This window comes from Lynx canadensis, chromosome B1 (genome assembly GCF_007474595.2).
Source record: "Lynx canadensis isolate LIC74 chromosome B1, mLynCan4.pri.v2, whole genome shotgun sequence".
NCBI classification, from domain to species: Eukaryota; Metazoa; Chordata; class Mammalia; order Carnivora; family Felidae; genus Lynx; species Lynx canadensis.
In genome coordinates, this window is record NC_044306.2 from 42032306 (window position 1) to 42044839 (window position 12534).

The 12534-nt window shown below is 37.4% G+C and overlaps 1 protein-coding gene across 1 annotated transcript in view; it reads left to right on the plus strand.

The window, feature by feature from the left end:
- The window catches only part of ZMAT4 (zinc finger matrin-type 4), a 275186-nt gene that overhangs the window by 143791 nt on the left and 118861 nt on the right, over positions 1-12534 (plus strand). Inside the window, exon 4 of the mRNA XM_032593036.1 lies at positions 5270-5497. Coding sequence (XP_032448927.1) covers positions 5270-5497 — 228 coding nt within the window. The remainder of the gene's footprint in view (positions 1-5269; positions 5498-12534) is intronic.

Sequence of the window (12534 nt, forward strand, 5' to 3'; positions counted from 1 at the left end):
CCTAGAAAGCATCAGGAACGAATGAAAGAGGTAGAAAGGAAACAACGGGGGAGGAAGGAAGAGGAGAGTAACGGAGGAGAGAGAGAAGGGGATGCCAATGAAAGCTTCACATTTGGGGGTTGAAGAGCACCCTGTGCCATGACCCAGAAGGCGGACAGGCAGGTAAGAATACCATTGCCTGCTGACTGTGTTATCCTCTTTTCTGGCTAAGGATACCCACGTGGTGATCTGACAAGTAAAGCTTTGAGATCTATTGATAAATTCTGTTTGGTTGGTTGAGAAAGCACCTGCTCTAATCTCCCAAGCAGTTATTTCCAAAATTTTTACTAATTGCTTTCTCCTGTATGATGTGAAATCAGGTGTGACCCCAGAAGCTAGAATGACGAACTCATTCCTGTTTGCCTGGAATCGTCCCTGTTTTAGCACTGGGAGTCCCACGTCCTGGGAACCTTCTCAGTTCCTGGCAAACTGGGATGGTTGGTACCATGCCAGAAACTTGGAGTGAGGGTTTAGATGCCATGTTAAATGAATCCAAGTAAATGGCTTCCTGTTTAAAAGTAAAATTTCCAGGATGATGTACATAATTTGAACTCTCTAAAATGTACAGAAATAGGCCACCTTGGCAAACAGACAGAAGTTGGTCACAATACTAACTTCCGTTATATCCAATTGAAACCAAAAGACAGAGGAAGACTGGGCTGTGTGTCTCCACTTTGACAGGTTGCCTTTCTATAATTTAAGCTTCACCTCCCCACCCCCACTCAGAATCTTGCCAGTGATTCTCTAATACTTATATTTATATTGACTGGTACAGCACTCAAGCCCTAAATGATACAATTTAGAAGAGATAAGAAAACTCTTGGTCACCAGTACTTTATTCACTTCTAATACAAAGAGGATCCATCCATCCATTAATTTATTTAGCAAAAGGCATGGGATATACATTGCGCGAGTGCCACCAGGCAAGGTACCGACTTATGGAGAGTCTGGTCCTATACAATGTTACGTTACAGAGTGAGGAGGTGTGCTGAGAGAGGTGCACACAGGGTGCTTTGAAAATACTTTTGTCCTTAGATCAACTGTGGTTATTCTACCAGGATAAAAGCAAACATAGGAGAGAGACAGTATTCCAAACTATTACTCAGGACAACTTAGCCAACAGTCTGCAAATAGCTGCTGAGAACTTGCTCTTTGACAAACATTATGCAAGACATAAAGGGGGTATTGAAAATGGCTTTCATGTCTGGTGATTCTTAGAAATCAAGTTTTGGAGACTGAGTTGTTTCAATTGTCTCAAGCATTAGAACAAGTTGAGTTTATTTTAGTTACTCTGAACTGGCTACAGATCCTGATCTTCTGTTCAAAATACTGGGGGCTGAATGTGTTATGAGAGTAAGACTTTAACTATGTAATTAGGTCCATATACTATATATTATGTTTTAGCAGATCTAAGCACTCTATACTTAGAGACATTAATCATTCTATTGCAACATGTATGTATGTTTATATAAGTGATTATATATATATATCATATATCGTGTATATTTATTTTTAAATTTACATTTATATTATATATATAAATATATAAATTTATATGAAAATATATATTTATATAAAGATGACAAATAACCCCTTCTGAATTCTTGTCATGTTTTAATAAAAAATGAATCATGGAGAAAAATTTGAACTTTAGAGGTTTTTTATTTTTTCTGAGTAGAAACAAGGGACTACAGACCTGTATTGGAGAATACGGCACACACAAAGTGTCCATTATTTATGTCTAAGTGTTATGATCTAATTTCCCTTAGCCATGCACACACACGAGCGTGCATGCACAACTAAGATTATAAGGCGCTGTTTAAGAAATGTCCAATAAATTGCATGGTTAGTAAGTGCTTTGAGTTTAGAGAAGGGAGAGCCACTTACTTGGGTTTCCAAGGCCTCACAGAGCAGAGGGAACCGAACAGCACCCTGCAAGGCAGTGGTTAGCCAGGAGGAGAGGAATGGTGGCCCAGGCTGGGAGGACTGCCAAAGTTAGGCGGTGCTGTGTCTCAGCAGCTCAATGTATATATGAGTTTCTGCTTGGGACAAGGGATCGGAATTGTTATTTAATTTTTGTAATATAAATGTATAACATTAGCTGCTATTTTGGAGAAACTTTTATATCTTGGCGAAATGGAGAAATTGATTAGGGGCTTAAAAAATGCCAAGTAATTATTATTTCCTTCTGCCTCATAGATAAAGATGTGGCATTTCAGTTACTGCCTACAAAATAATTGGCTTTATTGCTGTGGGATGTAGAATGTGACTTTCTTTTATGTGAAGATCTAGGAAGACTATTGTGTAGTCACTTTCAAACAAAATCTGGCAATATTTGTGTTAGTGATTCTCAACATTGGCTGTACTTTGGAAGCATGGATCAAGGTGGTGTGGGAAGGGGGCATTAAAGCCTCCTGCTTCCTGGCTCCTACCCAGAGATTCAGATATGATTGAACAGAATTGGTCTGGGGAACAGTCCGGACACAGAGATTTTTGAAGCTCCTGCTGAGTCTAATACTCGCCCAAGGTTGAAAACTACTGGTTTTGATGAATGAACTGTTGGTTTTAAGTTGTACATAGAGGAGGTGAAGTCAGTATTTAGCTACATATTTTTGCAATTAGAATAAAAACATAAAGCATGAAATTTAAATAAAAATGAACTATACATCAACTAAAGTGTTTTGTTATAAACACGTTTTCAAGCCAAACCATAATCTTTACCCTATTTTGTATTCATTTTATTAGAATAACATACTTTTGCCAAAGAACTATGGGTGTTATGGTCCATGCTCACACATAGATTTAGCATTATGATCTGGAAACTGCTCTCTTCCCATATAACCTCGCTATTTGGCATTCAGTCAAAGCCATAAAAGAGAAAGAGCAAGCTTGTACAATTTTGTTCCATCCCCACACTATGGGCTTTAAAGAGATGGTGACCCTGAATTTTAACCTTGTGGAAACCAGAGACATTAGAGATTTGCCAAAGGTGACACAGCTCAGGGGGTGATGGAATCCAATCCAACCTTGATTTCTGACTTTGATCCCACACGGTTTCCACTCTCTCACGCTGCTGCCTTTTCTTGCCTTTACAGGAAATATAAACTGGGTTGGGATTGGTGAGGACAGTTGGTAATAGGAGCATAAGAAAAATTAAACTTTGCAGCGGTACACCAGGTAGTGGAATTATTAAGGAGGAGAAGCTATAATACAGATGCAGCGTTAACCTACTTTCTTGTGTGAGAGATAAGATTATCTTATTTGATGGATATTCTGTTGTGCATCACTCCTGCTGGAAAGTGGTATAAGAGGTATCAATAGATAAAATTGGCTCAGATGTTTTTTTAGGGCCCAGTTTAGAGAAAAGTGAGTTATGCTTCAAGAATCAATGTTCATTCTGATCGCAAGCATTTGATATGTTTTCCTTGCCATAAAACAAACAAACAAACAATAGATAGATATAAATCCTCAGAAATTGATAGGGTTTCAGGAAACTTTGGAAGCGGGATCCAATTTCCTTCTGAAAAGTGTGTAGAAGTCCTTTTACATACAGGTCAACTGAGTATTTGTAGCTTTTATTAGCATTTCTAAGTCACAACAGAATGATACTGGGTAACAGCTGGTGTGGTATGGCTCACTTTTCAGCTTTATTTTCACATGGTGATTGATATATGACTGATCTGGTAATGAGGCCTTTAAGAGACATACTATTTCTCTAAGTCCCTATAGAAATAATACCATTAAGTTTCATCCAAGCTAGCTAAAACTTCCCCATCTGGTGAAATCTCTGGGTTGAGAAGAAAGGACTTTTTCAAGATATTGCCACAATACAGTCATTCCTTGAATCAAAATGTTATTTAGCAAGTATTTACTTGCATGTTTGTTATTTAATCTGAAAAAAAAAAAAGCCCACACGAAACTGATTTGAAAGGTTGGGGAGCTGATTAAGTATTACTTACTATTGAGGTTCCAGATTTTAGCTTTTCTTTGGAATGACCCTAATGTTCTTGTTTTTTCCAAGTCTACTCTACATTACAGGGGCAAAGAATGAACAGAAGGTACTGCTATATTGCATTATGACTAATGGGGCATATGAGAATTTAAATTTCTTTTTCTTTGGTAAAATATTTGGATTAGAACCTTTTTCCAAATTTAAATTAAATCCTATGTAAAACAAAGATGACTGAGGTCTAGAAAAGTATCTAAATTTGCTTATTATAAAATTGCTTATTAAGAAGTATAAAAAGAGTCTTTAGAGGTATTGTGAGGAACATTGGCTTTGGAAATTAAGGATTTGATTTGGAGTCTTGCCTTCCCTATAACTAGAAATGTCACTGTCAGTAAATCATGTGGCTTGTGCGAGGTCCATCAGGTGAGAAATGGGATAGTAATTCAAGTCATAGCTATTGGGAGGATGAAAGCACATTGTATGTTGTAATACAGAAGAAAGTTATTTTTACTTTCTGCTGGTAAACTCCTTCAAGTTAGGTTCTTTTTTTTTATTTCTGGACCAAAAATAACTGAAGGCTCACAATGGAATGTGTTAAGTTAATAGCTAGGGCTGTGCAATCTCAAGTGATATTATGCCTTTTCAGTTTAGATAAAGCAACATCTGCTCTATAGTGTTTGTCTTTTGGTCTTTTAAAACAATATTATACTTTCAACATCAATTTTAGCAGGTATAGATTGAAAATAACCCATCACAGTAAACAGAAGAAACTGAGAATAAAATGAGCACGATTTTGTCAATTGGTACAGTCCTTGTAACTGAAAAAGATCTACTTCTATCACTTGGGCAAGTCCTTTATGTATTGGTTATTTCTAGTTATAGCACACACATGTCGAATTCATTCATTCAAAATCTTTGAAGCCATGACTGTTCAACGTTTCCTCCAAGTTTTGGCTTCGATTTAATGGATCCCTCCCTTACCTCCAAGAGTTTATTTTTGAACATCTTTCTTTCTTCATAAGGGATGGTCTTCTGAACGGTCAGATTTAAGCATAACAACGTGACAAATCTGATCTCAATAAATTAGGAATTTTCGGTTGTATCCCAGCTTCAAAAATGAAGGCTTGCAAAGATCATTTTCCTGCTTTCAGTAAACTCTGGATTTCAAGCTCTAGAATGAACATGAGACCCTTCCCCCTTCAGATATTGAAGACATGGGTACTCGTACTCAGTAATGGACTAACCTGGCCTGTGTGTCCCTCTGGTTGTTTTCCTTCACAGCAACACCCCTGAACTCACTGAAGCCTCCGAGGGTGGACACTGCTCCAGTGGTCACATCTCCCTATCAAAGAAGAGATTCAGACAGATACTGTGGGCTCTGTGCAGCCTGGTTTAACAATCCTCTGATGGCCCAGCAACATTATGATGGCAAGAAACACAAAAAGAACGCAGCAAGAGTTGCTCTATTAGAACAGCTTGGGACAACTCTGGATATGGGGGAACTAAGAGGTAAGAGAAACTCCTTCAATTTCTGCCACAGAACTGGGCTTTCAGAGAAAGATTGTGTTTTCACAAATTGCATTGATTTCTAAGGAAAAATCTAGGCTCATCTAAAAGGAATAGAAGGCAAAGGAAAAGAGTAGAAAACTAGCTTAACTTTTATAATCTCTTTCATTTCAAAGTCTTTGTTATTTCCATATTTTTATTGACTGTTTTTCAGATTGAAGCCAACCATATATGAACCAGATTTTCTTCTTCTGCTTTATCTTTAACTCTCTTTGCTAATGACTGCTTTTGTAGATGAGCTGTGTGAGAGAAGATGCTAAAAAGACCAAATAACATTATCTTATTAACTATTGTGTTTTATGAATCCAACCCAAACAAAGCAACCTGTTGACTCTATTTCATAGCTTAAAATAAGCCCAAGTTCCTTTAATAGAAATATCTAGGAAGCTGAGGTAAGACAGTTCTACGTGCCACCATATGGCCAATACCCAGCTTCCCCACTGCACTTTGGCAGATGTTTTTTCAAGTGATGGAAAATATGCAACATTTGAAATTCACATAGGGTTTCACAGAAGCTGCTGAGTGGAGACTTGGGAACCACAGGATGAGGATCATTCCTGCGGGTTCTTTAGGAAGACAGTTACCAATTCATGGCAGTTAATACATATCATCAACAACTATTTAAGCATTTTTGATCACCTAAACATTTTTGATCAATTGATGTTGGCAGTGTAGAGGTAGGACAGAATCACATACAATACTTTTTTCTGAGACAATACATTTTCTCAGAAAAATAATTTTGCAAAGGGTGCTATTAATACTGTACTCCAAGTGCTATATGGGTTAGGTGAACATTGATGGGCTGGCCAAGAATCATTGTTCCTAATAGCTCTAAAAACAAAATTTGCAATTCAATTTTGAGAATTTTGAGAATGCAATCTGCGTTTAATCTGGGTTCTTTGTGTGGAGCCTACAGTTCTCTCCCTAACTGGGCTATGAGCCTCCAAGAGAGATCACTGTAGTCAGAAAATGCCCTGGTACAATTCCAGAGCAGATAAGTAGTGGGACTGAAGATCACGCTGTGTGAGCATAAAGAGGGCTGAGGGCGGGTCACTTCTGATTTTGTTGGTTGAGGAAGGCTTCACCCAGGAAAGGGATTTGAGTGGGAAGTGGAAATGTGGGTAGAATTGCAGCAGGCTTTCCATGTGAGCAGATACCTATATGTATAGGCAAAGAGACAGGAAAAGGAAAACATAAGCTGTAGCTGGCAAATAAACACATCATCATGGAAGGATCCTCTAATGCTGTATAGATTTAGGATTGGAGGTCCATTAGTACATCTATAGAGCTTGATTAGAGATGGATTTTTCCAAGATATGTAATTAAGAACGACAAACAAGAACAAACATGAAAAACACTTTATGTGGGGTGTGTTTTTAGCTATAGAAAAACAACATGGGGCTTCGTGTTTCAGAATGTTGGATAATTTCATCTCAGAGGCTTTGAATTGTTGGTGTGCTATTCCCTTTTTGGGGGGGATTTCTTGTATCCTCAGTCTATGTCTTGTTAAAAAAAATACAGAAAGAGTCTCTTCATAGCTGAAGGCCTTCCCGAAACTCGCTGTTACTGGCAGATAACAAGTTGGCTCAGTGACTCCTTCACAGCAGGGCACTGAAGGAGAAAAATAGGGCTTTATTTATGTTTTGTGCCAGATATTATGACTTGTAGAAGAATTATTTCTAGAGCACATTCTTCTTGTCTATTTTGAATTATCAGTGCTGCATCTTTTATGTACAACCACATCTTAATGACTTGGGTGTCTGAATTCTGTAACATTTGAGCAGCTTGTCTTTTATACAGAAGACAAAAAGGGCTCCTCTTTGACTTGATAACTCACTGTGACTATGACTCAGTAGCACATGAGAGGAGATTAGCTTTGAATACAGTGTCCTTGAAACGAACCTTTCCACCCACCCCAGGTGACATCTTGATATATGTTTATTCAGACGTTAAATATTGCAAAAGCTTGAAGAATAAAGCATTGATGATAAACCATCACTTTTAAACACATGCATGCACACATGCACACACTCCAAACCCCTATTTCTGGAATACTGCCAATGCACTATCAATCAATTACTAAGGACAAAGCTACTAATTAGTAAATATAGGTATACCCATAGCTTTTTTAAAAGTGGTGTGATACAGCTAGCGCACAATATGGCAGTGTTTCAAGCTTTCTCTCTTTCATAGAACTTCTCAGTTTTTAAAACACTACAACATTGACTTATTTATTAGGGTTTTCCTGATTTTCTGTCTTCCTCCCTACTCCTATAGATTGTTAGCAACTTGAAAGCAGGCATTTATGTCTGTTTTGCTCAGTGATGTGTTCAAAATGCCTGGAATGATGACAGACACTTAGTAGGTTCGCAATCATTGCTGAATAAATAGAGGTAGCAAAAACTTAAAAAATCACCTAAAAGCCTACATTCTTAATCATTTTTACTTCTTTTTTAAAATGGGTTTTTAATTTATTTTGAGAAAGAGAATGCAAAGAGCAGGGGAGGGGTGGAGAGAGAGAAAAAAAGAGATAGATAGATAGATAGATAGATAGATAGATAGATAGATAGAAAGAGTGAGAATCACAAGCAGTCTCCACACTGTCAGCACAGAGCCCAATGCGGGGCTTGAACTCAAGAACTGCAAGGTTGTGACCTGAATCTAAATCAAGAATCAGATCTTAACCAACTGAGCCACCCAGACACCCCAATAATCACTTTTACTTCTAAAAGGATCCTGACTGAATAAATTTTACAAGAAATTATTTATGATTTTTTTCTTCTAATTTTTAAAAATTTCACAGTACATTTTATATATACACAGTATTTATATAAAATATACTGTGAAATGCAGGTATCTACTATATCTTCTTTTCCTCACAAAATGATCTTGGCACCGTTATTGAAAATCTATTGATTGTGTGTGAGTCTCTTTGTATCTGAGCTATTGTGTTCCATTGATTTGTTTTTCTTTATGCCAGTATCGCATTGTATTGATTCTTTTAGCATTATGAAAGTCTTGAAATCAGGTAATTCAAGCTTTCCAACTTTGTTTGTCTTTCTCAATATTGCTTGGCTGTTCTAAATCATTTGCTTCACTACATAAATTTCAAAATCAGGTTTTCAATTTCTACACAGAAAGCTTATTGGAATATTGAATGGGACTGAATTTAATCTATAGATCAATTTGGGGATATTTGTTTAATTTCTTCACAATATTGAGTCTTCCAATCCATGAACATCTATACCTATTTATTTATTATTGTTTCAAGTTCTGTCAGCAACAGTCTATAGTTTTCAGTGTTAAAGGGTTATCACCTTATTTTAAAATTTTTCCTGAAGTATTTTCTGTTAACACTGAATATAAATTATTTTTTGAAATTTTATTTTTATGTGTTGATTACTGATATAGAAAATGTAGTTGATTTTTCTACATTGATCTTGATTCCTGTAACCTACACGTAACTTTCCACCCATTATTTGTTATATAATTTAATAGCACAGAAAATTACACCTTTTGTAATTTTTGGTATTCACACTATTTAGCCATTGAAAACTATAGAAGTGTGTTAGAATTCTTGCCTTCCTTTGCTTCAGGTAGGAAATCAAATTTTAAAAAAGAAAATTAATCTCATACATTAAGAAAGAATTTTAAACGGAATTGGCCTAAATGGTTATTAGTATGCATAACCTGGTTACTAACTCAACTTTAAAGTTATTTGTTTCAGAAAACAGATGTCTCTACTTCCGAGTTTTAACTTAAGAACAATAGTCATCTTTTTCTGAATATGGAGTCCAATGTAAAAAACAAAAGAAGTCACTGAATTATGAAATTATAAAATTCAAAGATCACAAAATACTTCAGAGGATTTTATAGTTTAAATTCTTCTTGCTAGCATAAAACACAGATATTAGGTAGTTTCTTATTTGGAAATAGTGGACAGTAAAAACTATGAAGTTATAGTTAGGTGGACATAGAATATACATTTTGCAGATCTCTATCATTTATTCTTTTAAAAGTTGTAGAATGGAAAAACGCAATTATTGGGGCGCCTGGGTGGCGCAGTCGGTTAAGCGTCCGACTTCAGCCAGGTCACGATCTCGCGGTCTGTGAGTTCGAGCCCCGCGTCAGGCTCTGGGCTGATGGCTCGGAGCCTGGAGCCTGTTTCCGATTCTGTGTCTCCCTCTCTCTCTGCCCCTCCCCCGTTCATGCTCTGTCTCTCTCTGTCCCAAAAATAAATAAAAACGTTGAAAAAAAAATTAAAAAAAAAAAAAAGAAAAAAAAAGAAAAACGCAATTATTTCAGTGTCTCAGAGGAAACTAGAAATCTGGTGTGATTCTCCTCCAAAGACACAGAGCAAAGGAACTCATTTGAAAATTTAATAATGTTTCTGAGCATTATGAGCAGATAGTATTGGGAAGGACATCAAACATCATCAAATTATACTCTTTTGTGTGTGTATTGTTTTAATAGAGCAGCGTTCAGAGAAGTGACTTGACTGTTTCCCTTCTAAGTTATGGCTAGACCCACAACTCCTGATTCTGTGCACACCAATTTCTAGTGACTCATCATTGACTAACTAGAACTCTTAATAATTAACTTAAAAAAACAGTTGAGTTTGGGGGCTTATCTATTTTTAAATGCATAAAACTTGCTTAGAACTCAAGTACAGAATGGGCACTGTCAACTCTCAGTTTTCTGGGAATGAATCACTTACAAAATGCCTTATATAGCTTTAATAAAGGAGTTTTCCCCACATTCAGAACACTATCTCAGCTGGAGTGAATATAGAAAGGCAAAGAAATCATATTTACTATTCACAGGGGCCTGGTATTGGAAAGCAAAGTTCTGTGAAGAGAAAACATACTCCCAGAGAGGTCACTAGAATTTATTACTCTCTGTATAATGCAGCTTCTGCCTTTATTAGTGGGAATGGAGATTAATTTCCAAGGGATACAAGAAGCTTATATATGACTTCAAAGCATTAAAGTAGTATGTGAATCCGAAAGAGCAGACCTACCTCAAAATAAGCAGACCACTGGAGTGAGAGACTTTTACTCTTTGAGTTACTTCTGCTGTGGTCTTTTGGGTGATAATGGGTTGTCTGTCTCAGATTTTGTCCCACTTAATCTTCCTTTGGCTTTTGCTCATGGCTCAGATAATAGATAGCCTAATCACCTCATTCAGTGGCACTCCTCTACCTTCAGTTACCTAAGATAACCTGTGCAGGGGGACTTGGGTACTGGGTCTGCTCCAAAGTCTGTTCCAGTGGAAAGAAAGGCATGCTAGGTAAATAAATAAATAAATAAATAAATAAATAAATAAATAAATAAATAAATAAATAGTTTTCAAAGACAACCAGTACAACTATTGCCATTGTAAAAATTATCTCAAAGTATAAAGGCCTAAATCAGCGATAGATTTTTATTCTATCTCTCTGTTTCTGTGGGGGGACTTTAGGAGTGGCTTGGCTGGGTGATTCCAGAAAATGTAAAAAGTGGAATGAAAGAAGAAAGAAAAGGTGACTCACTCATATGTTTGCAGGAGGCCTCAGTTTTTCTCCTTGTGGTCCTTTCCCAGTGTTTAACATACTTCTGTTATGGTGGCTGGCTTCCCACAGAGTGAGCCCTTCCTGAAACAGATCAGGTGGAATGCTTGAGGGTCACATAGCATCACCTGCAACACATTCTGTTATGACATTCTGTCATTTTTTTTAAAAACTAAAATCTAACAGAGATTTCTGCCTATCCTCATGAGAACCAAACCAACAGCAAATAGTCTGCCTGTGATCCTCTGCCCAAGGTCTGGGTCTGGCCTGATGGGTGTCATGGCCAGATATCTGAGGTTTGCTGAGAATATCCGTATTAGTTTTAAACAATCCTTTTCTCATCCAACAACCATAATCCCTTTGTGCTTGGTCAATCCAATATGCCTAAGGGATTCCAAAGATTTGGGGACCAAATTAATTGGAGTTAACAACTTGATTGTAGGCTCCCAATCCCCACGTGAGTTCATAGAAACAGAAGTTCCAATCAGATGATGAGGTCAAGTTTTTAGGAACAAAAAGCTTGTTATATGTTATCGCTTGGTTTCCTCTCTGACTCATTCACTCATTTATTCATTCATTTTTCGATTTATCTACTAACATTGAACTCCTACCTAATACCAAGCACAGAGTGTTGGAGATACTACAGTGAATGAAAGAAAAAGGTCCTTTTCTTGGGAAGAAGACAGAAAGTAAAGAAGCAAAACATTTTTAGCCTATGGCAAATGCTAAAGGGAAAAAAAGTGGGGCGATATAATAAATAATGAAATAGGAGATAGGTTCTTTAATGGGATGGTTAGTGACAGCCTTTCAGAGAAGCTGACATATTGAACTGTGACCTGACTGAGGGGGAGGATCCAGACATGAAGCACCTGCTCATTCTTTGCAGAGGTACTAGCAAGTGCAAAGGGCCCTGTGTAGGGGGAAAGGGTGTGGCACATCTGAGGACTGCTGGCAGGCAGAGTGCCTGAAGCTACTAAGAAGGGTAAACAGTGAGATTGGATTTAGCTAGAGTCACACTGTGCAGATCTTAATAGGTCATTGAGAGGCTTTGATTTATTCTAAATGCACAGAGGGGTTTGCAGCTCCTCTTGTTTGTGAAGCCACATGCTCTACTTTTTCTCTCCTGAAGGGCTTGGTTCATTTCCACTCTAGGTCACCTCTCTCCCCTCTAAGACCTGCTGGTGTTGCTCCTGTCATTCCTGCAAATACACCCTTTACATATTTCCTTTGTTCAAGGAGGCATTTCTCATGCTTCTAGCAGAGTTTTAGGGTGGCAAACTTTCTGGTAAGTGATGCATCGTTCATTCATGGTTTTCAGGGTTCAAAAACAAAACACAACCCTGGAGTCCCTTTAATGTTTATAGGTAAGAAGAACTGATGTGGGTTCCCTTCATGGTTTCTTTCATGGCTGTGGGTGAGTGAGTGCTTTGGA